Raw genomic sequence first — 23,999 nt, 5'->3', positions numbered from 1 at the left:
AGAGAATATCAGTTCATTATTCATTATGTAAATAAATGTCCTATATGTTCTAAAAGCCGTGACGACACCAACAATATTCAGCAGGTCTGCTTTCATCTGCTTCTCTGTGTGGTGCCAAGTACTCTATCCAATGCTTTGAGAGCTAAATGTTTTCATATTGATCTTTCTTGTCTTCCACTGCAGAATGATTCAGAGAGATTACAAAGCCAGCTTGCTAGTGTCCGGAGTCAGCTGAGCAGAGATGCAGAGAAACATCAGCTACTGGTCAGCAGTCTCAATGAACAGCTCAAAGGGTAAACTTTTAATTTACAGTTACTTTAATGACATTGAAATGTATCAGTATACAGATCAAAGGATTATTTAAAGACACACATTCATTCAGATACTTGTATGAATGTTGTTAAAAGCAATTTTGGCTATTTTTTTATGCTCATTTTAAGTTGATCCTCTCAGTTTCCGCAACTCATGGGATTTTCTGAAAAACATTTAATATAGCAGAATGAACATCTCCACTTAGAGTAGACACAAGAGGTATGTGGTTATATCTTTGCAATGCACTCTCAAATCTCATCTCCATTGAGTAGATTTTCATCTTAGTGGGGGGACAAGGCCTCAGTGTACCTATTTGTTGTGTGCTTGTTTGTCGCTTGGAGCTACTGTATGTTGGTAATTTGTGTTGTAACATTTTAAAACGAATTATTCCCATTTGGACATTGCAGGCTGAGTGACACACAAGAGAGCCTGGAAAGCTCGCTCATTGAAAAAGAGAATACATTGGCCAAGGCTTCTGAGAAACTCGAGCTTATCAGCAGCCTCCGGACATCTTTAAGTGAAAAAGAGATTCAGTACAAAGATGTGTCTGACAAGCTCCTTCAGAACGAGCAAAATGTAAGTGTTTTGGTTTGTTTTCTGTAAAGTCCTCTTACGACTGTGGTTATTTCTTTCAAAATTACTTAATTACTGCTTTTTTTAAAACCCAGTATGCCTGATTAAGTACAGATTACGTACATATTCATGTAGCTTATTGTTAATTGTTTTTAATGTTTTGATGTTTTCTTGTTTTTTCCTTTTCACAGCTCATGGATGTTTCCAAGAAGTGCAGTAGCTCAGAGAAACAGTGCACTGAACTGAAAACAGAAGTTGCCGACCTCACACAGAAGCATAGTGTGCTGAAGGAAAAGGTGTGCTTTTATGAATTGAAACATGAATCTCTGCACGGTGTTTCTTTGCAAATGAATACATTTTATATTGACCAGTTTGTTTTATTTAAAACCAGTCATACTTTGACAATCAATGATTAATATTGATCATAAAGAAATGAGAAGTGAAGCTTCATTATCATTGTTTGTATCTTTTCATTTGCAGACACAAAAGCAGGACGTCACCATTGAAACTTTACAAACTGAGCTTGATCAAACAAATGAGGAGCTCGACAAACTGAACACAGCCCACTTGGAAGAACGTGCCCTGCTCATCCATGACCTTCAAAGTTGTGAGCGGGAAATTGATAGTTTCAAAGAGGCCCTGTTGGAAAAGGAAAATGAGTTGTCTGTACTCTCTGGTAACATGGCAGAGTATGCAGATCAAGTCACACTGCTCAAACAGGAAATCAAAGTCAAAGAAGATGAACTGGTTCGTGTAGAAAGTGCACTGTGTAAAACAGAGCGGGAAGCAATGATTATCAAAGGCTCACAAAATTCCGACCAACAGGGTCTGAATAGCAAGATCAGTGAATTGGTGGGACAGCTCAAGGACTTGGAGATGGAATTGATCAAGGCCAAAGAGGAAAAGGAACACCTGATAAAGCAGGCTGAAGAGAATAAGAAAACTATGCGGGACCTTCAAGGAGAAGTCCAAAAAGAGGTGTCGAGCCATCGTAGTCATCTCTCTGAATGTGAAACACGCATAAACTCATTAAAGGAGGAGATGGCATTATCCACAAATAAACTCAAGCTGGAGTCAGAGGGACTTACGTTGCAACTCAAGGACAAAAACACCAGCAATGAAAATCTACAGCAGCAGCTTTGTGATAAAGAACAGATGTATGAAAAAGAACAAAAATCCCTCAAAGATGAACAAAACAAGCTTCTGGTGCAGGTGGCAAAATTTCACGAGGATGTGCAGGCCCTTTCAAAACAGTTAGAGGAGCAAGTGCAGAGTGAGGAACAAATAAAAAATGAAGTGCAAGAAAAACTACAAACCATAACGTCATTGGAGAACCGGCTGAAGGCCACAGATAAACAATCCGAAGATGAGAGGCAGAAATTCAGTAGTGAACTTAAGAGTAAAACTGACAATATTTCCAAACTTAAGAACACCCTTAAAAGCATAAAAACTGAAAAACAACAGCTGCAAAACAAGTTCAAGGTAACGACAGAGGAGCTGGAGGTACAAAAACACCACGTACAAGAACTTGACCAAAAACTCACATCAGCTGCTGAACTTAAAAGCAGTTTGGAGAACCAAGTTAATTGCCTCACAAAAGAGAACGAGAGCTTTCAAGTGGAAATAACTGAAAGGATAAAATCCATTTCAGAGCGTACAGCTGAGAGAGACTCCCGACAAGCTCAAATAACTATATTTGAAAAGCAGCTTTCACAAAACAGCGAAATTATTAAAGGCCTTCAAAGAGATAATCAGGACTTGAGTGTTCGAACTAAGGAATTAAATAGAGTAATGGAGCAAAGCACACAGTCTAACTCAGAGATCCTGCTGGCAAAAACAAATGAATGTAGTAATCTTGGCCAGTTGCTCAGGGACAGGGAGGAGGAGTTGACGCAACTTCAAGAACGAGTGCAAAGTTTGATTTCTAAGGAAGACCAGCTCCAGCACAACTTGGCAGAAAAAGACCAAACTGTCACCGATCTACAAGCAGAAATAGCATCCCAACAAAATCAGCAAAAGCAACTTCAGGAAAAAATCTCTCTGCTCAAGGAACAGGAATGCTCCATGGAAGCTGTGTTGATGGAGAGGGACACAATGTTGAAACAGAAAGAGGAACAGCACAAAGATTTGCAGAAAAGTGCTACATCCAAGTTGCAGGCGGAGGTTGAATCACTTCATGAAGAATGCTCTCAACTTGGACACCGTTTAGAAAACTATGAAATGGAAAACACCAATTTGAAACAGGAGCTAGAGATAAGACAAACTAAATTGTCTAAATTGCAAAACCATATCCAGGCGGCCACTGAGGAGAACCACCAACTTCGTGCTGCTTGTGAATTGAAGGAAAAGGAGCTTGCACAGCAAACACAGATTGTAAGTGACCTTGACAGACAACTTAAAGTGGCTGTTGAACAGAACTCAAATGTCAACATAAAGATTCGCAGTTTAACAGAAGATCATCAGAATCTACAAGAAGACTTGGCACAGAAGATTCATTCACATTCTGAACTAACCACTGAGAGGCGTTTACTCCAAGAAAAAACATCACAGCTTGAAATGCAAATGTCAGAGAATCAGAAAGTAATTCATGGGCTGTTAAAGGAAAAAGAGGACCTTACCATTGCAGCGGAGGAAGTAAGAAAGGTATTGCAGCAACATGAACAATCAAACTCAATGAGTTTGCTTGAGAAAACGACTGAATGCACCAATTTGTCAAAGATATTGAGGGAGAGAGAGGAGCAACTTGAAAAATTCCAGGAGCATATCGATAGCTTAAAAGTACAAGTGGAACAGCTGAATATGTTCTTGAAAGAGAAAGAAGAGACTCTGTCAGAACAAAGTTCACGTGCAGAAGCCCAGCAGAGTCAACTGCTACAATCTCTGGATACACTGTCTATGCTTCAGGAACAGGCATCTGTCCTCAAATCAGCGCTAATGGAGAAAGACACAATGCTCCAACAGAAAGTTGAGGAATGCAGCCTGTATCAGAATGATGTCATGTTACAGAAAGAGCTCGTTTCAAAAATGACCTGCGAAGTAGAATCATTCAGAGAAGAGTGCTTGCAGTCGAAGAAGCAGATGGAGCAGAAAGAACAGATCCTAACAGATGTAACAAATGAGTTCAAAAATCACAAAGATGAGCTAAACAAACGGAACGAATCATTGATGACACTCAGCAGTCAGCTTGGTGCCATGAATGAGAGTGCAGCAGAGAAGGAGGTTCTAATTACTAACCTGGAGGCTACTGTGCAGAAACTAACTGCAGAAAAATGCCAACTGATGGATGAAGATGCCCAAAGGAAAGGAGAGGTGGTCGATTTTAGAGATAACATTCAAGCTCTGAATGACCAAAATACAGTATTAAAATCTGAACTTCAGAAAACTGTGACAAACCTGTCCAGAGCCCAGGAAGAAGCCGCAAATCTGAGGAGAGCAGTTTCTGTTACTGACACCCAGGTATCTCATTTAACAAAAGAGCTAAAAACGGCAGGCTCAGATAAAGAGAGACTGAATGTGATCATACAAGAAAAAGATGACTCCCTGAAACGGCAAGAGACTTTGATACAGCAGTTCAATACAAGCTCTCTTGAGGTGGAGAGTCAGAAATGCCATCAGACAGAAGTGATCACACAGCTACAGAGTGAAGCTCACACACTTCAACAATGTCTCAAAGATCAAGAACATTTGTTGAAACAGACTGGGAAAGACCATGCTTCTCTTCAAGCAAAATATAATTCAGAAACAGCAGAATTGAATATAAAGTTCAATGCCGCTGTGGAAAAGACAAAGGAGCTTAATGCCAGGATTGCTGAGCAGGAGATGCAACTTACACAGAAGGTTGATGACAACATTAGTTTAACAACACAAATTTCAGAGCTTGAAGATTCTGTCTTGAAACTCCGAGGTCAAGTTGACCATCTTACCTCAGAATCAACCATGATGAAAAAGGCTTTAGAGACAAGAGAACAGTCAAGTCTGGAATATCAAAGTACTTCCTCAGCTGCTGTGGAAAATCTCAACTCAAAACTTGAAGCCAAAGAAGCTGAGTGTTGCAGCATGAAAGAGCAGCTTTCACACCTTAAAGAGTCAGTCATGAAACTCAACAACACCCTCCAAGTACAAATATCTGAAAAAGAAAGTCTGAAAACGGCCATGGAGGAAAAAGAGGCATCTCTTTTAGACCAGTCAATGCAGCTTCAAGATGTGCAAAGAAAAGCAGACGAGGCCGTGCTCTTCAAAAGTCAGTTCATTGAAAGCACAGAGTTGGCATCACAGTTACAGACTCAGGTTCATTTACTCTCCACACAATCTGAACACATCCAAAAGTCAGCAGAGGACACCCAAAGTGTCTATAACAGCCTAAAAGAGAAATGTACGGTTGACTTAGAGGAATTGCAAGATGTTAAAAAGCAACTTCGTCAAAGGACTGATGAGGTATCCAACCTTAAAAAGATACTAGGTGATATCAGAAGTGCACATCAGGCAACAGAGACAACTATAGAAACATTAAGAAACGAGCTATCTGCTAACAATGACAAACTTCAAAAAACACGAGATCTGAATTCCACTCTTACCAAGGAAAAAGAAGACGCTTTTGCTTCTCATCAAGCAAGTGTTTCATCATTGACTGTGGAAATAGAAAAGCTGAAATCACAGCATATTCAAGTTGTGGCCAAGATGAATGCACTGACTGAAAATCTTGAGCAGAGAGAAATGGCTCTTCATGCAATTAACAGCCAGTACACAGCCCAAGACAAACACACAGCTCAGTTGGTTGCAGAGATACAGAAAGTGGAAGAGCAAAATAAGAGACTCAAGGAGGAGATTAAACTGTCAAAGGAGGCGCACCACAAGTATCTTAATGAAGTCAATAATGAAAAAACACATTTGCAAGAGGAACTTAAAAAACGTTCTACAGAGAAAGATGAGCTGGAGAGAAGACATCACCAGATATGGGCCACTCAGGGCGAGATGCAGATTCAAATGGAACAGCAGTCCAGCAGCATGAATGAAATCAAGGAGAAAATGGTGTCCGAGAAGGAGAGCCTTCAAGCAAAGGTTAGTGCCAAAGATGGAGAAATTTCTCAATTGAAAGCAAACATTCAAAAGATAGAACAGATTCTGCAGGATTCTGAGAATGAGTGGCTACTAGTTCTGGATAGAGAAAAACAAGATAAGAATCTACTTGTGGAACAATTGAAAAGTGTTGAAACTGAAATGAAAGCCAAAGATGTAAAGGTTAGTGCATTAAAACAAGACTTGGACAGTTTACAAGAACAACTAACACAGGCTGCCACAGCAATTAGGCTGGGCTCTGATCAGCTGAAGGCAAAAGAGCTGGAGGCATCAGCATCCAAGATCCAACTTGAAAAGCTACTTTTGTCTGTCCAGGAAAAAGACTCTGAGAAAAATAATTCACAGCAAACTCTAAAATCTATGAAACACAAGTTACAAAAAATGGATGCTTTGAATGAGGAGAAAGCCTTGTTAGAGGACGCAATGAAGCACTTACGACAAAGCCATCAGTCTGAGGTGGATTCTTTGAAAAACGAGTTGGATAAAACTTTAGCACAACTACAAAAGGCGGAGAATATACTAAACAAAGGAGATAAAAACCTTTATGAAAAGTGTCAACAAATTTCTGTCCTTCAAGAGGCAGTACAGCATTTGGAGGCACAACTGAATGCTGAGTCAGAAAAAGTAAAAGAAGCTGCTGTCAAACACATTTCTTTACACAATGAATTGCTAACAAATGATGAGCAGATAAAATGTTTGAGCATTCAAATAAGTCAGCAGAAGGAATTACTTTCTGGGCTCAGTCAACAGTTAAGGGATAAAGATGCATCTATTGCCCAAGTAATGGAATCTGCTTTAAATGAACGGCTGAAACTTGGTGAGGAGAAAAGCTCGCTGATAACCCAGTTAGAAACCGTGGAACGTGAACACAAAACCTCCCTGGAAAAGCTTGAAGATGTTTCTCGGCTGCTTGAAGAACACATGTCTCGTTCTCAAAGTGAAATTGAAACAAAGAATTCAGAAAATGATGAGATGATTAGAGAGTTTGATCGTCTAAAAGCTGAACTAGCCAAGGTATCTAAAGAAAGAGATACAATCAAAAAGAAGCTTCAAGCTGCTCTTGTTGTGAGGAAGGATCTGATGAAGAAAATAGAACGGTATGAACTCCAAATAGGCGAGAGAGTCAATGATCAAACCGAGGTATCTCTATTACAAGATAAAATACAAGAAATAACAGCTCAAGCTCAAGCCACAACAAAAACGCATGAAGAAAATGTTCTTCTTCTTGAAAAGACAATTCTTGAGAAGGAGGAAGAGATTCTTCAACAGAAAACAGAGGGGCAAACACTTGTGGAACAGTTACAGGCAGAGAAAAAAGTTTTGCAAGCCTCATTACAAGAAAAAGAAGTGTGCTTGTCAGAAACTTTGCAAAGTCTCGATGAAAACAGCTCCTTTATCAAACAACTGCAGTCCAGTATTTCTGATAAAGAAGATGCTTTTGACCGTGAAAGAAATGGCATTATGCAAAACTTAGAAGGGCTTCGGGATGAACTGAAGAAGGCTAAAGATTTAAAGGATGAAGTTGATTCCTCTGCTGCTGCTGCTTTTGACTTGAAAAATGAGCTCGCAGAGATGAAACAAGAAAAGGCAAAGCTCCAGAAAAAGACCCAGGCTGCATTGCTGGCTTTGAAGGAGACAAGGAAAAAAGCTCAAGAAAAGGAAAACAAGTTAGTCCAAGAATTAGCTGAATTGAAAGAATCTTCAACTGATGTCCAGTTGAAGTGTGCAGAGAAGGTGAAGGAGCTGGAGGACATCCGTCAGTCATCTTTGTCTCTTCTAGATGAATTGGATACGTTAAAACAGCTTGTTGAAGAGCGAGATAAAACTCTACAAGATTTTAAAATGTCTCTGGCAGAGAGAGAGAGTCAGTGCCACTCTGTATCACACCTGCAGACAGAGCTTGACATGGTTAAATCAAAATGTGAGAGCATTAATTTTGAGATGACCAGTAAAGATGAGGCTCTCTCATTGATGGAGCAAAAGACAGAAGCTTTGAACTCTAAACTACAGATGCTGGAGGATGATTTAACCAAAGCACATGCAAACCTGAACCAGAAAACTGCAGACTTTGAGAAATCTCAAAACACAATCGATGCTTTAGAGCTGAAGACCCAGCTGGAGAAGCAAGCATTGATGGATGAAACTTTGGCCCTGCAGAGCCAGCTAAACATTGCTCTGTCTGCAGTTGAAGAAGAAAAACAAAAATTAGCTGCCTACATTTGTTCAAATGAAGAAAAGGTTAAAATTTTGATTGGAGAAAAAACTGCTCTTTTTGAGCAAATTGATCAAATGAAAGTGGAAATTGAAACAACAGCAGCCTCCATTTCACAGAAAAAAGACTTCCAAAAGACATTTGCTGAGACACAGCAGCAATTTATTGAGCATAAAGATCATTTGACTACAGAACTTGAAAAAGTAAGACTTCAATGTACTGAAAGAGAGCATAGTTTAGAACTGGTGAAACAAGAAAAAGAAAATGCTATTGTTTTACTTGATCAACTCAGAGACGAAGCTTCAACTCTGATTGAGCAACTGAAGGAGGTTGAGAAACACAATGAGCAACTACATCAAAAGATCTGCCAGGTGTGCTTTAAAGACATCAAGGAAGACATCCATTTATCTTGCAAATGTGCTGAGAGGTTTGAGGCTAAATTAAAAGACAGAGATTGTGCCTTGTTAGATTCTCAGGCCCAAAGTTTAGAAAAGGAACAACTCATTGCTGCCCTTGAACTGCAGTTAAAACAGCAACTTCAAATGCATGACGTTTCCATCAATAAGATGAAGACAGAAGTTGTTGAACTTCAGAAGTCCCAAGAAGATTGCAAAAGAGTGAATGATCAGGACAGCCAAGGCAAAACGGTTCTCCTAACTAAGAAACTTCAAGCAGCTTTAATTTCCAGGAAAGAACTTTTGAAGGAAAACACTACACTCAAAGAACAAGTAGACACACTGTCAGCTAAACAAGAAGGAAAGGAAAAGGAATATTTTGCTTTGGAAAGTTCCCTGTCAAACTTGAAACAACGAAATGTGGATCTGGAAAGTTGTGCATCGTCGCTGAAAATGGAGAAAGAGAAACTCAGTGCAGAAGTTGATCGCATCCTCAATGATAATCACTGTCTATCGGCAGCATGTGATAGCCTGAAACTGACGATCGAAAGCATCACCCAACAGAAGCAAGGTTTTTCCTGCCAGCTTGAATCTCTCAAGGACTCTCAGACAGAAGAGTTGTCTAAGTGGAAATCAAAGCACGCCGAGTTGAAAGAGGAGTACGAGTCCCTTTTGCAAGCTTATGAAAATGTCAGCAGTGAAATGGATAAGATGAGGCAGCTCTTAGAGGGAGCCAAAAGAGACAGACAAGAGGCACTCCGTAAAATACAGAACCATGAAACTGAGATGGAGAGCCTGGAGAAGCAAATTAGACAGCTGGAGGAAGAAAATGAAAGAATGAAAGATAAGATGCGCAAGTTTTCTAAAACAAAGCAGCTGAAAATTGAGGAGCTAGAGGAAGAGAACAAGAAAATTAGAGAGGAACGGACTGAGTTTGATGGAAGTCACGAGAACAAAGTTTCTGAGCTGTCTGTTAAAAATCAACGTTTGGAGTCTGAAATCTGCACTCTGGAGGAGTCATTGGAAGATCACAGAAATAAATGTACAGTGATCCAGGCTGAAAATCACCAACTTACAGAAAAGCTCAAAGAGGCTAAATCTTTCTTAGAAAATAGGCACTTGGAAACAAATTCATATGCAAACAACATGCAGCTTAAATTTGATGAAGCACTTGGTTTGAACAATTCTCTGACTGCTCAGATTGAGGCCCAAAAAACAGAACTTGGTGCCCAAATGGAAATTACGGATTTTTTACAAAAAGAGAGGCAAAATCTTTCAGCAAGAATTGAGAAGATACAGAACGACCATGAACTGCAGTTGGGAAAGAAAGATGAAGGTATTCAAGAACTCCAGGACATTATTAACGGGCACAATCAGGAAGCGATCAGCCTTAATGAGAAGTTTAGAATCTTAGAGGATGACAAGTCTCTTTTGCAAGAAGAGCTTGAAAATGTTCAAGAAATTTCTGACAAAGTGAAAAACGAAAACGAATATTTGGAAACTGTGATTCTCAAGAACTCTGAAGTAATTGATGAATTGACCGAGTCCGCCAAAGTTTTGCAAACCCAGAACGCACAGCTGTCTTCACAACTGGCAGCTAGTAAGGAGACCAGTAATCAGGTTCGTCAAGTAAAGGAGCAGGAGCAACTCAGATTAGTCAGAGACTTTGAGGAGAAGCTAAAGGCGGTCCAGAGGGGTAATGAGGGGACCAAAAATGTGAAGAAGGAACTGCGGGAGCTTCTTAAAGAAAAGCATCAAGAGATAAACCACCTGCAGCAAACCTGTATTAGATACCAGGAGCTGAGTTTAGATTTAGAGAGATCTTGGAAGACCTCACACTCAGCCTGTGAAGACTTGGAGGAAGAACTGAAGAAAAACTCAGAGAAGATAAGCCATTTAGACGACAGAAATAAGCAAATCGAAGCCGAGCTGGTTAGGCAAAAAAATCTCCTCCAAGAGGCCACAGAAAAGATTGTGAGTATTCAGTCTGAAAGAGACCAACTGGCTTTGGAAATATCAGTGCAAAGACGAAAAAAAGAGCAACAGGACACAGAGGAAACAAAGAGATCAAACACTGACAAAGAAATTAATTCCTATATTGAGAAACATGTTGTGTTACAGAAACACATAGATGACCTGCAGAGTTTAAAAGATGGAGAAAGTCAAAAAGTTAGTGAACTGAAAGAGCAAATTGACTCTCAACATCTACAGATGATTACTCTAAAGAGAGCAGCTGACACCAATGAAGCCAAGCTGTCAGCTTTGTCCACCACTCCTGATGGGGAGGATGCCACAAATCGTTGGAATGATTTGTACCAAAAAACCTTGCATGAGAAGGATAGCCAGCTCCTTGAACAGGGTTTTGTGATCAAAAGATTTCTTGAAGACATGAGAGTGAAGGACAAGGAGGTGGACGAGCTGCGAGTGAGCAAGTCAAGACTGGAAAGGACACTCAATGAATTCTCTGTTGCTGCTGCTGCACATCAAAGGCAGCTTTTTGTAACCGGCGCAAGCAATACCGAGCTCGCCGAAACTGTGGAGTTTATGACTGTGCAATTAAAAGAACTGAGTGCTCATGTTGACAGAATAGAACAAGATAAAAGTATACTGAACAGACAACTTGCAGAGAAAGAAGATGTGATTTCCCAAATTGACCTTAACCTCAAGCAAATGGAAGAGATCAATTCACAAACTGATGCTCAGCTTCTCCTGTTACAGTCTCAAAATGACAATCTGCAGTCTGACTGCGAGAAACAGGAAGGCATGACCCTGCAATTAAAAACACTCCTTCAAAGCAAAAATGCTGAGATCTCCTCCTTGCTGTCTTGTAGAGATGGACAGATGTCGGGCTATCTAGAACAACTCCAGGCCAACTATCGTGCCCAAGTAGCAGTCTATGAGGACAGCTTGACTTCTTTACGATACCAAAGGGAAAAGGCTGACAAAGAGTTGAGAGGGCTTGAGGCCAAAAATAAAAGTCTGCAAATGAAAGTGACCAAGTCTGCCCAGGAGAAAGGGCAAATGGAAGATAAGATGGAGTCATTTAGAAACTCTATGGTGTCTTTACAGACTGAAAGGGAACGTCTGATGTCTGAATTCAAAATCCTTCAAACAAGAAATCAATTAGGATTGAGAAGTAAGGACGGCTCTGTTGATGGGGAAGTTGGTGCTACCAAAGGCCTTAAACATGAGATAAGGAAGTTGTTACATCAGATGGATGATCTCAATTCAGAAAATGCTATGCTCAGGGCCCAGCTGGTTCGTTACAGAGAGGATTTGAATAATGTTCTTTCCCTAAAGGACAACCAATTGAAGGTGCTGCTCAAGAAACAGGAAGATGTGATCCAGAACCTTGAGAACAAAAAGGCTGCGGTTGAAAAGCAGCACAGAGAGTCTCTATTGGATCTCCAGAAGGAAGAGGAGGCAAGCAATATTTTAAAAGCAGAGATATCTAAACTTAAAACTGGGGTTACAAAACTAGAAGCCGACACATTGAGAAAAGAAAAAGTCCTGACAAATGAAGGCAGAGTTATTGCCGACTTGCAGCAAGCTGTGGCAGCCAAATCAGCTGAATGTAATGACCTTCAACAAAAACTTAATCATCAGAAAATCTTTACTGATGAGGGGAAAGAGAAAATGCAGTTCCTAGAGCGTGATACAGACAAGAGACTGTCAGAGGCAGAGGTCAAATTCAACAGTGAGCTGGACACTTATGAGCGGGCGATGGATGTGATGAAGGGTGACCGGGAGGTAGCAGAGCAAAGGGTGATTGAGATTGCAAACGACCTAATCCAAACTGAGCGAGACCTAAATGAAGCCAAAGCACAAAGCAAAGATATAAGGGCCCAGAATGAGTCTCTTGGAAAGGCGATGGCCGCTTTGCAGAATGACCGTGATCAACTTATTGAAGACTTCAAGATCTTGCAAAACAGATATGACCAAGAACTCAGAGACTCTCAAACATCCTTGACCAAGGTTGAGCATAATCTTCAGAATGCTACCTCCGATTTGGCTATGTTTGCTAAAGAGAGGCACATCCTTGATACTAGATTGAAAGCTTTAGAGGGCAAAGATTCACACACACAGCTGAACAGGCTGTTGGATGAGCTGTCCAAGGAGTTGCCTGTAAAGGAAAAGCACCTAAAGCAGGCTACCTTGGAAAACAACGTATACAGCCGACAGCTGTCAGCTTTCTCCAAATCCATGGCCAGCCTCCAAAATGATCGTGACAGGTTGAGTGATGAGCTGGCTGAGGCCAAAAGAGTTGTGAACACCAGACAAGAGTCAAGCCCACAGGTTGACATGGAAGAGTCAAACGGAAATGGTGTCAACAATGGGCTGGTAAGTCATCGGCAATGATTTATTGAGTTTGTTTACTCTGCCTGCCTGCGCACGAATCATGCATGTGCAGACAGCATGCAGGGGCAAGTTATATATATATATATATAAAATAATGTTCTACAAAATATTTGCTTTGGCTTGCATTTGTTTTTGTGGGAATGCTCATATGCTGATGCTGATGCTAAAAAATGGTTTTATCATATGATTTATGCCTTTTTCCTACCTTTATTTCATGCTGCAGAAAACAAAGGAGACAATGGAAGAGCAACAGAAAACAATACCGAAGATACAACATGAAAAAGTAGCTGATCTCAGGTAAAAAGCTCACTGAAAGTAAGTAAAGAGATGACTAGCCCACGGCTAACAGTGGATAATAATCTAGCTCAGATTTCCATGGAATATGATATGGTATACCTGCCAGGAACGCATCATGGGCTGGGGCGAAAGGAAAAATGCAAAGGGGGGAGACGGGGAGAAACAAGAGAGAGACAAACAAAGTGAAAAGGCGGAGAAATCCGAGCCAAAACCCACCATCCTGGCCCGCCTGGGATAAAGAAACTATGGGGTGTTTCCAGTTTCCAGTTATTAATCCAGTATAGCCTGTAGATCTGTAAAGTAGGGAAGAAATAGTTGCCATTTGTGATGTTACTTGTTGGTGTGTATTTTATTTTCTTGAGTTTAAGAAAAAACACAGTGTCCTTCAAAATACGTATTTACACGTATGTAACGTTTAAGCTTTGTAGGTGATTTGAACGGTGTTTGGCTGGGATGTCGCCAGCTTTTTTTTTTTAGCTTGTAATACTAAACTTCTGTCTCTTATTTAGGTCTGCAAGAAATGAGCTGCATATTGAAGGCCAGCGAGTAAAGGAGGAGCTGCAGGCTTCAGAGAATAACAATGCACAACCAGTCAAGGTAAATTCACACAAATGACCAAGCCTTCTCACATCATGTTTTTTTTTTGTCTTTTTTTGAGTAAAAATCCTGCTTTCATTTTACTCTGGTAGTGTGAGGGGGAGTTTATTTTTGTGTTGAATATATTTATTTTAGAAAGCATTTGACATGACAATGAAGCAAATGTGAAACAAAGACTGTCTTTGTGTGTTTTTGTGTCTGTGCTTGTAGGAAACAGTTACTCTGGCCAGTCAGAGTGGAATGGAAGTGATGGTGCGCCAGTTGGAGACGGAGAGGATCCAGCTTCACAGAGACTTGCAGCGCTGCTTGTTTGAGATCCAGCAAAGAGATCAGAACTACCACCAGCTCAATGCCAATGTATGGAATACATATGAGTAGATTGGTTAGCGGTAATATCAGTAATGCTTCAATTTAAACAGTAAATGCAAAAACTCCCTTAAACTCACTTCACTTCAACACACACTCCCAGTTGCATCAGGTGGTGGAGGAGAAAGGAGCTGTGGCAGCTCAGTTGAGAGCAGTTTCCCAAACCTTGAGGGACACCCAGAATCGCTGCCATTGGCTGGAAAGCCAAGTCCAAGGCCAGACACAGGTATTTCACATTATGCTTCATGTCTATTCATGTCAATTTTAAACATCCAAACAGTGTACATTTCAGAATTTTCCAATCCCTATATTGGTCCTTTGTCAGTATTTATGCTTTTGAATTAATTGAAACGATATGTTGTGAAAAGAGAAAAAACAAAGTCAATGGCTTAATTTGTTTGCACCTGTTATATCCTCTCCCTACCACCAGGGGTCGGTATTTGCTGAGGTTGCACCAGGAGCCCCTCAGGAGAGGACCAGCCATTCCATCACCATTGAATCCACTGTGGCCAGTCAACTCCAAGAAAGGTGAGCAGATGAGCCCTTCATCTTCTCCTGCGTGACTTTGTGTATGTGTGTGTGTGTGTGTGTGTGTGTAGCTCCTTAATGCAGTTAGGTTGAAGTTGTATATATCACTGTATTTCCCACTCTTTCATTGCATCACATCTTACATTCCATTTGTCAGCCATTGTGCGATGGTCATAAGTGGTTGAACTCGCGTGTGTGTGTGTGTGTGTGTGTGTGTGTGTGTGTGTGTGTGTGTGTGTGTGTGTGTGTGTGTGTGTGTGTGTGTGTGTGTGTGTGTGTTTAGGTTGCTTGAGGTGGAACAGAACTTGGCGGAGGAGAGAGGCAGGAGGGAGGCAGCTGAGGATGCTCTCCGTCTTGCTGAGGACAGGGCAAAAAGGTTAGGACCACAATATTTTGGCCACGATAACACTTCATGACAACCCACAATAAAAAGTGCAATAACACTCAAGGAGCAAGTTTGAGAAACACTCGCCCACTGGATACCTCAAAGTATCACAATACTAGTTCCAGAGTAAGTTTTATTATCAATTTGTCTGGACATTTCTTCTGCAGTGCTGAATCCAGCCCATCCAGAGACTCTCAGAGGGACTTCAGTATCCAGCTAGAGACAGAGGAAGAGTGGGACGCCCACAGTCTGAACCCAAACCAGCCCCTCATAACACGGAAGGTATGTAGTAAAACAAAGATGATTCTAGAAGAAGGGGCAGATTTCAAATGTTCACTGTCTATGTCAGTAAATAAAGCTTTTGGCCTTTTTACCTGATTGTTTGGTGATTGTACTTCCAGGTGAAAGGTGGGATGGTGGCATGCAGACAGTGGCTCAGAGGGAGAAGCCTCTACTTCAGCAAGCTCTTGACGAGCCGCACACGCTCTCGATATTTCTTTCTGGCCTACCTGCTCACACTGCACGTGGTCGTCCTTATGTGCCTCACTGGTTCCCTTTAGAAAGGCCACACTGGCAAACACACAAACTGGCTTTAGCTGGAATCTGTAATGTTCTTTAGTTGACATAACATTCGTATATCACATCTGTATTATAAAGTATGTTAAAACACTAAAATTGATATGTTACCTTGTTGATGAGCATCATACTGCACGGCTTTAAGATGTCAGTATCGTTTTTAATTCATCCTCATTGTTATTAAGGCTGGACACAGAAAGCTGCTATATTTAGTCAGAATAGAGTCAGAGAGCTGTTTTTTTTATTTTACTTTAAATGAAAACTTCACTGTACAATTTATTTTTTGTCAATGTTCTAAGATGAAACCAGCCTTAAAGTATGAACCCCCCTTCCCTTCTCCTTTCTCTCCTCAAAAAAAAGTTATTTAATCCCATACTGCATGTTGTTCTCAGATCAAAATTTGACCACAACTTTGATTTATACCTGAAAAGGTGCAGAAAGCCATATCCATTATTGTTTAAAAAGGTACCCTTTGAAATTGTACTGCCTCTTACCCTTGCACTCCTTTCCTCGAACCTTGAAGAAAAAGAAAAGGTCTCCTACTCCAGTAACACTGTTGCATGCTTAAAACCACAGATATCTTAGGAGACTTTGCCATGATTGCCTTTCATGGTTTCACACCTTGCACATAATCATGATGCTGAGTTAAAACTATGCACTGAAACTCACAATATATGGTATTTAATCATCTCGTATAAGCTCGGAAGCACTACACCTCTCCTCGCTCCCCCATTCCCTCATATAGCCAAAGGTGTTCGTATCCCTACTTTGAGAGAAATAAGTGCTGTCGTGCTCCTTAAAGGTAGTGGGTGGCAATGGGTTGAAAATATGTGTTGATTGTGTGCGGCTGAAAATGTACAGCAAAAAGCCACAGAATGTAGAAGAATATACCGGGCTTTCTCTCGCTTTCTCTCGCTCTCTCTCTCTCTCTCTGTGTGTGTGTGTGTGTGTGTGTGTGTGTGTGTGTGTGTGTGTGTGTGTGTGTGTGTGTGTGTGTGTGTGTGTGTGTGTGTGTGTGTGTGTGTGTGTGTGTGTGTGTGTGTGATATGTACTGTATGTATATATGCTTTTTCTATCTTCTCTGCTCTGATGTCAATGTCTGTACATTTCTCCACTGATTGTTTTGAGTCGGATGATGTAATCGGTATGAGATGGGGCTTTCACAAAACAAGGTCAACTGACATGCCAAATATTTGACAGGAATCATAAGATATAATTCCTTTTGACTACAAGGAAGACATTTTAAGTTGTGAATTGCGCTAAATTATGCATTTAGATGAGAGATTTCGTTATAAGATGCTCTTTTGGCTTGTTAATTGACCTAAGTGGAACTTAACAGCTGCTGAAGTGTCCCTGTGTTGTGTATATAGTGGTGCGATTGATGGAGGAAAAAATGAAATCAATATATTTATGACAGAAGTTAACTACTGAGAAATATTAGGGTGGCTTATTTTCTGTACTGCCTCTATTTTTAAGAGTTCCATAATAATGATGATGTTGGCCTTTTGATGACATAAGGTTTAACATTGTGCAATACTGTGTTGAGATGAACTTTTTCACTTCACCCTTTGCCATCTTGACAGAAATTTAATAAAGCTTGTTGATTTTTTTTCCCAACATTTTGCCCGTATCATACATTTCATTTATTGTCACAGGGCTTGTTACTTGGATTCACTAGCATTGGCATTCAAAGGCGGCGGCAAATGTGACTTTAAATTATGCCTCTTAAACTTCATAAGCCAATTTAGAATCAAAGTGAACCTCAAAGCCTATTTTGAAAGGACTAAGCAATATATTGATTGCATACTGTAGATGACTGATGCTGTACATTATATTAGTCTAAAGCTATTTTATTGATATTTTATTGATCTGATAGAACTACTGGTTACTCTTACAAGAAAATACTTCTCATCTCTCAAATAAAGTTCTACTGATGTAATATCTACATATTACCAATAGATGGCAACGTATAAGCATGTAACCAGTGTCATGAAGAGAGCCTGGAAGATTGCAAAACAAGCATTGTGTTGTATGCCTAAAGCATTGTTAGTGTTTTCTGAGATAGATAATGAGTGATGGGGAGAATGAAAGAAAGGGAGAGAGAGAGAGAGATTTGTTCATCAAGTATCTGCTTTTATTTTTGCTGCAATTGTTAGTTTCCTTCCTCCAAGGCCTGTCTCCAGTCTCATACATATTAATGAGGAAATTCCCATTTTCTCTTTTTTCTACAGTATACGGACTCTTACATGTGTATGTCCTGTAAAGGCCGGGGGCAGATATGTAAATGGTTAGACCTTCCTAAGGGAGACCGAGTTTCTTAATGTGTCTAGAATCCCTAGCTGGTATTTCAATACTTTCACTATAAAAGCCTTCTGGCCATTGATCAAAGGGCAATTACATATTTTCGTCTATACACATTTCATTATTGAATTGCCTATTATCAAGGGGGAAATTACATCAGCTTTATGTTTTGTCTGAGATATCATCCCATTTCCCAGGATGAGAATTACGTCCATTAATGTATATTGTTAGATTGTGGGTAAGGGCTTTTAACTGATAATTAGTTTGTCTTCTTGCCACTGCAGAAACAAATCACAGTTTAGTCCATTTAGAAACCTGAACAGATAAATGTATAATTTTGTCCCTCACATTGACATGAAGTCGATCTGGATCATTTGGCTTCTGGTGGTATCCACTCAGGCTTTGTTTCAATAAAAGAATGGGTTTCTTTGGAAACCTGTGATTTGGTTCACACCTGTCTTCAGCTGAACACAGTCCTCCAGTTGCCAGTGACCCAGTTGCCTCCAGCACCACAGGAAGAGTTGGAGGAATACAAGAGAGAAGGGCGGAGGAGACAGAGGTGAAAACGTGGGAGACTGGTATGATTAATGTGCTTTCAGAGATGGTCCAAGTAAGAGAGACGGGAACAAGAGAGGTAGACGCTGGTGATATAGCAGCGGACAATAATAAAGGTTTGCAAAACACATAAATGATGTGTCTTCATCTCAATTAGATAACGGGAAGCAATTTCAGCATGCAAGCCCCTAAAACATAAACTTCAGTAATGATAAAGCCTTTTGCAATTACTAATTACTAATTTTTGGAGAATCACATTTTTAAAATCTTCAAACTCGATACACCTCTGTCAACCACGCTTCAGCTTCTGAGTTATCATTTCCTTGGCTGTCAAAAAACTCCTCCACAGTTGATATGAAGTCATTACCGGAGGCCAAACAAGTTCCAGGTGAAACCACTCTGAGGGGAAAGTCTCAAGTAGTTTGTAATCATAGGAAACAGCTAGCACTTACATTGTCACTACTTTTTGACCTGCTTTTATTTTCACCGTGATAAATTACTCACCCGAGAAAAAAAACCTCAAACCACTCTGAATCGGTTTAAAACTTCCACCTTTCACACATACAGCTTCTCTGAAATATAGAATGGTGTCCCTCAAGGATCAATATTAGGCTCTGTGATTTTTTTTTGAGAACCACAGCTCTTGGGTGGGGAATATATATTATAATAATCACTGCAGGACAACACACAAGTTACTACAAATGAATGATAGATGCCTATAAATTAATTTATACCTCCTGTACCTAAGCATATGATGTATACACAAAACATGTCTGAAATGTATGTACAGTATGTGTTGTCTGGTCCTCACAGGCTGAACATACACTCAGCCTTACTGCAGCACAGTGCTTGTGTTCTTCTGCTTCTCTTTTGAGACCTACATTTTTTTTTTCATCATGCCCTATATAATGGCCCACTTTGCAATTAGGTCTGCTGGTGTGTACTGGGAGGACAGCAAGATAGAGAGTTGTGCATACTGTAGACTCCTGTATCTTTGTGTAAATATTTGTGAGTCTACCTGTGTTGTCAACATTCCTCACTGCCTTTGAAAGGACAGCCTCCAGACACCTCAACCTTTTGTCTTTCAGCAGCCCTGTCTCCTCCTTTTCATCCTTTTCTACTGCTTCTTCTTTGTCCTCTATTTCTCAACGTCCTTCTCCGAGATCAGCAGAGGTGGAAGAAGAACTCAAATTACCTCAAAGGAAAATATTTCATTCCATGTGAAAGTCTTTAAAAAATGTACCATATTTACGTATGTTGCACCAATTTTGTATACATTTTTCTTTTGTAGAGATCTTTATGGTACAACTCACTGCCATTTATTCTGTGTCATTATCTGCTGAGCATACCCGGTCTACATATGACAAATAAAACAAAACTTGAACTCCAAACATAAACTTTTGGTAAATTCACTCTGGTATTTCAGTTGGAAGTGCTCAATGTGACAAAAATGTAATCATAAAAATCCACCAAATTGCACCTACAATGCTTTCACCTTCAGTTCATCATAAAAGTTTAATTTCAGATATTGGAGAGACACACAGACAAGTTGATCACATACAGTGCAGTCATCTGAATAAGATTTAATTACCTTCACCCAGGTGCTTTCATTCATTGCTTTTATGTCAGGTTGTCAGGAGGATACCTCAGAAATTAACAGGTAAAATTTTGTTTTAGTTTTCGAAAAACCAAGACATCAATCTTGACTATATCCGATAATGGACTACTCATAAGTGCAGATAATGATCCAGATGTTGTGGATAACAATATGAGCTTAGACAGGGGTCACATTTATTACATCACTGTATATTTACAGATGAGTCCAGAAACATGCAACAACTCATTACCGTTTGGCAAAAATGGTACGATCAATATTTTCAATTTCACACTAAATCTTTCGTTCAGCCTGCATATTTCCAATCAGCCGATTGTTGAGCCTTTGTTGAGAGACTCTGAGTGCCCTGAGTTTATTTATTTGTACTCTTCATCCTGTTAATGCTGCTGTTTCCTTGTTCTCAACTTGACCACTCTACACTCTCGTCTTTCGTCACTTTCTCCCTCTTTCATTTTTTTGTAACAACAAAAGGTGTTACAAAAAGACATCATTTCTTGTTCAAAGAGCAAAGCCTTATTATCAATCTTATTACAAACAAATGAAATGGAGCACTTCAGCCTCAGATATCCAGCACCACATACATGCCCCCCATGTGGTTCATTAGTTACCATGGCAACAAGGTCTTTTCTGGCGACCAGCTCAAGACCCCAACTCCTTCTGTACATGATAAAAAATCACATGTCCGGATGACTTCCTCCTGTGTCGTTGCGGTGCAGTGGAGGGTTCAGGATATTTTTACCCTGTGGAATACTGAGCGAAAATGTGCTGACACTGTGATCTATGATTTTTCATAGAAATAGAATTTGTGAAACCGAATGTAAAGACTGCTACTGCCCAGATGTATTTAAATGTAGTGTATGTCTGATTCTTTGAAGGAATATCTGTCATTATCACAATTTTCTTGAATATGCTATCACATGCACTTAGCAGTTATTAGTGGCCAGTTATTATTAGATATACATGTAGATTTCTGATGCAACACAATGCAAGAAGCTTGCAATAAATATATAAGGTGTGATATTCAGTATGTGTATAACATTCAGAAAACAAAACATAATACTACATTTGGGAGTTACACATTTATCTGCTGATTTATCTGCTCTCCCTACCATTTCACAGAATATTTAGATTGGAGATTAGTTCATTTATTCTCAAACTTTCCCGATGCTCTTTCATTGTAATTCCAAGCTTAATGTTGTCCAGCAGTCTCACACAGGATCAAAGACGGAGCTGGATAACTGTATGTCCTATGTCAGTGGCATTATTGAGCCTATATTTCAATACATTTCATGTTTAAATGTTATGTAATGGTTCCAAAGTTTGTTGACTTTATTACATTTGCATTGGCAATGAACAGGAAAGAAAAACTGCTCAACCCCAAACTTAAAAAAAGTGTCAGAAAATGTTTCTAAACCAGGTCTTAAAATGCTTGTGTCATACAGAGCTGTCATTTGTCTGCAAATGACCCAGATACCAGATTTTCTGGGTTGCTACAGTCAGATTCCTAAATTCCTATTACACTGCTAAGTACTCTGTTGCTGTACAGTGCTCTTTACATACCTCTTTACCATATTCAGAGTCTGAGTCAACCACAGGTAGAAAGAGTTTTCATTTGACAGATTTGCAGTAAATGCAATTTACAGACTTTTATTTGTTGCAATCCAACTCTTGTCTTGCTGCCCCAAGTGACAGAGTTCATGTGTCTCAGGCTCTAGTTCATAAGTGTGTGTAGGATGGAGCGTGAGATTGACAGGCAGATTGCTGCAGCTTCTACAGAGATGCAAACACTTATAACACCCACTACAGGTCACTAGGACAAAGAATGACTCCAAGGAATGATGTTGAATGACGATAACATTTAACCTCCTCGTGTCATGGACCTGTGTTTTTGGTTGGGTTATTTCCTGTTTGTATTTTTAGTTGGGTATTTTGTTTTACGTTACCTTGTGTCTGTTAGCTCCAGTGATCCCCATGTTCTTGTCTGCAGTTTTGTGTTTTCTGTCTGTTTGCTCTGCCACTCAGGTGAAGTAGATTTAGTTTCCCCCATGTTCCCTGAGCCTCTCATGCTCCAGTATTTGTTTCCTTTACCTGTAGCCTTGTGCTTGTATTTAGTTATCCCCCTTTTCTCTCCGGCATATTGTATTCTTCATTAAATCTCGAGCCTCTAAAGCTGCAGTGCTACAGTGCCTGAACTTGCAGCCGTCTCATTGCGTGAACTGAGTCCTGATTGGCCTCTGGTCCTGCCCTGTAGCCAGCAACAATGGTTCATTATCAAAGCTTCCTCACCTGTTCCTGCTCCGAGGGCTTCTGTTTCTGCATTACTTATTCCAGCCTCCAAGTTGCCCGACCTGACACCTGATGTCAGCAGTGGCTGCCCTGTCCCGATCCAGTCCCTGTGCCTGCAACTCCCTCGTAGCCTGCTGCAGTCCTTGTACCCCTCTCCACTTGTCGCGTCGCCAGTAGCCACCCCCGTGCCTTCTCAAGCACCAGTGTCTGCAGTCGTCTTGTCTGCCCCAGATCCTGCTCTAACTGCTCTGCGGTGCTCCGGTAATTTAGGCTGAACCTCTATCAGTGGTCGGTCCCTGGACTTCTGGCCGTCTGCCCAAGCCGCTTCCTCTGTTCCTCCCCTGGAGTTCAGGCTGTCTGCCTAACCTGTCCGCTTCATCCATCTTCCTAGCCGACCAAGAAGTGTTTAGAATCCAACAAAGCTTGAGAGACAAACCAGGCGACTGGACAAACCAACCAAAAGAGCTGGCCGTTTAAACTTTGACATGGGGTTACAACATTCTGTCAGACAAAACTCCACCAAAATATGGAATACATTTTCACACCTACCATCATTTTGAAGCTTGTAATGTCCTGAAACTATATGTAGGCTCATTGTACTATCTGCGCAATGGCCAAGCTGTGGTCCTGCATTCAACTCACAAAACATTTAACTGACAGAAAAACTGACCAATCATTTCAGTTTTCATTGGGTCGCGGGCCTTTGCCTGGGCAAAAAAAAAAATAAGGAAAAATAATATCAACGGAGTGTCGTCTATTAACTCTCCTCAGGGGGCGATAATGCCCTGTAATGCGAGACACCTGCCATTTCAAACCTTAGAAGAAGACCCGCAAAGTTTGATTACATATGCTAATTAGCATGGTACGACGCAGAATATTTGAGATATGGATTTTCTTTCATTGAGGACAAAGGAGGAGGAGCTGTCCTGTGACCGCACGCTGAAAAACAAATTGACGGAGGTAAGCCTCTCTCAGTTCTTGTGCAGCACTGTGATGCATGGATGAATGCACTGTTGAGTCAAAAAAGGCTGAAGTTACTGAAGTGAAGAGTTCTGGTTTTAATTAAAATCCAGCCAATTCAGCGTAAAAAGGGAATATTTCTCTCTCTAACATCACCATTTTTTTTGTGTTGGCATTCTGTGATGTTCTATTCCACTATCTCGGGTTCAAACTGCACTATCTTTTCATTCAATAAATTTGAGAAATTGAAACTTTTCCTCTATTTGGGTCACAGTTTGTCATGGAGGGGTGATGGTGGGTCCTGAGGCCCGACCAGTTGAGAACCACTGGTTTACACCAACAACCCACGGAAAATGACCTACATTAGTAAAAGCTTCAGTAAAATCTGTTCAACTGGGCGGAGACGGCTCAAATGTGGCACAAATCATGCAACTGAGGGAGAACATGTACATGGAAGTACTGTGGCAGTCCAAGTTGGTAACTCTCCTTACAACCATCGGAAAATACCTTCTCCTCCTCCTCCCTCAGGTGCACTCACTGTCGAGTGCTTGACCAAATCTCTCCTTATCCTTTGAATCAGGTGGCCTGTTTTTCTCCAATCAGGCC

The 23,999-nt window shown here is 40.5% G+C and overlaps 1 protein-coding gene across 4 annotated transcripts in view; it reads left to right on the top strand.

Moving 5' to 3' along the window:
* Positions 1 to 17,293, top strand: part of LOC143004597 (uncharacterized) — a 29,462-nt gene extending 12,169 nt beyond the window's left edge. For 3 of the 4 annotated variants that reach the window (XM_076155613.1, XM_076155611.1, XM_076155612.1), the window contains exons 18-29: positions 184 to 293; positions 720 to 888; positions 1,077 to 1,181; positions 1,366 to 12,909; positions 13,151 to 13,224; positions 13,734 to 13,821; positions 14,032 to 14,178; positions 14,291 to 14,413; positions 14,618 to 14,715; positions 14,999 to 15,091; positions 15,268 to 15,382; positions 15,502 to 17,293. In XM_076155613.1, coding sequence (XP_076011728.1) covers positions 184 to 293; positions 720 to 888; positions 1,077 to 1,181; positions 1,366 to 12,909; positions 13,151 to 13,224; positions 13,734 to 13,821; positions 14,032 to 14,178; positions 14,291 to 14,413; positions 14,618 to 14,715; positions 14,999 to 15,091; positions 15,268 to 15,382; positions 15,502 to 15,660 — 12,825 coding nt within the window. In that variant the 3' untranslated portion in view covers positions 15,661 to 17,293. The remainder of the gene's footprint in view (positions 1 to 183; positions 294 to 719; positions 889 to 1,076; positions 1,182 to 1,365; positions 12,910 to 13,150; positions 13,225 to 13,733; positions 13,822 to 14,031; positions 14,179 to 14,290; positions 14,414 to 14,617; positions 14,716 to 14,998; positions 15,092 to 15,267; positions 15,383 to 15,501) is intronic. The other variant, XM_076155614.1, reaches the window with a different exon arrangement.
* Positions 17,294 to 23,999: the final 6,706 nt, after the last annotated feature.

The sequence above is a fragment of the Genypterus blacodes genome, unplaced genomic scaffold (genome assembly GCF_046128005.1).
Source record: "Genypterus blacodes isolate CSIRO-AG114 ecotype Tasmania unplaced genomic scaffold, CSIRO-AGI_Gbla_v1 ptg000067l_1, whole genome shotgun sequence".
Taxonomy (NCBI): Eukaryota; Metazoa; Chordata; class Actinopteri; order Ophidiiformes; family Ophidiidae; genus Genypterus; species Genypterus blacodes.
This window is presented reverse-complemented; position numbering and strand designations above follow the sequence as displayed.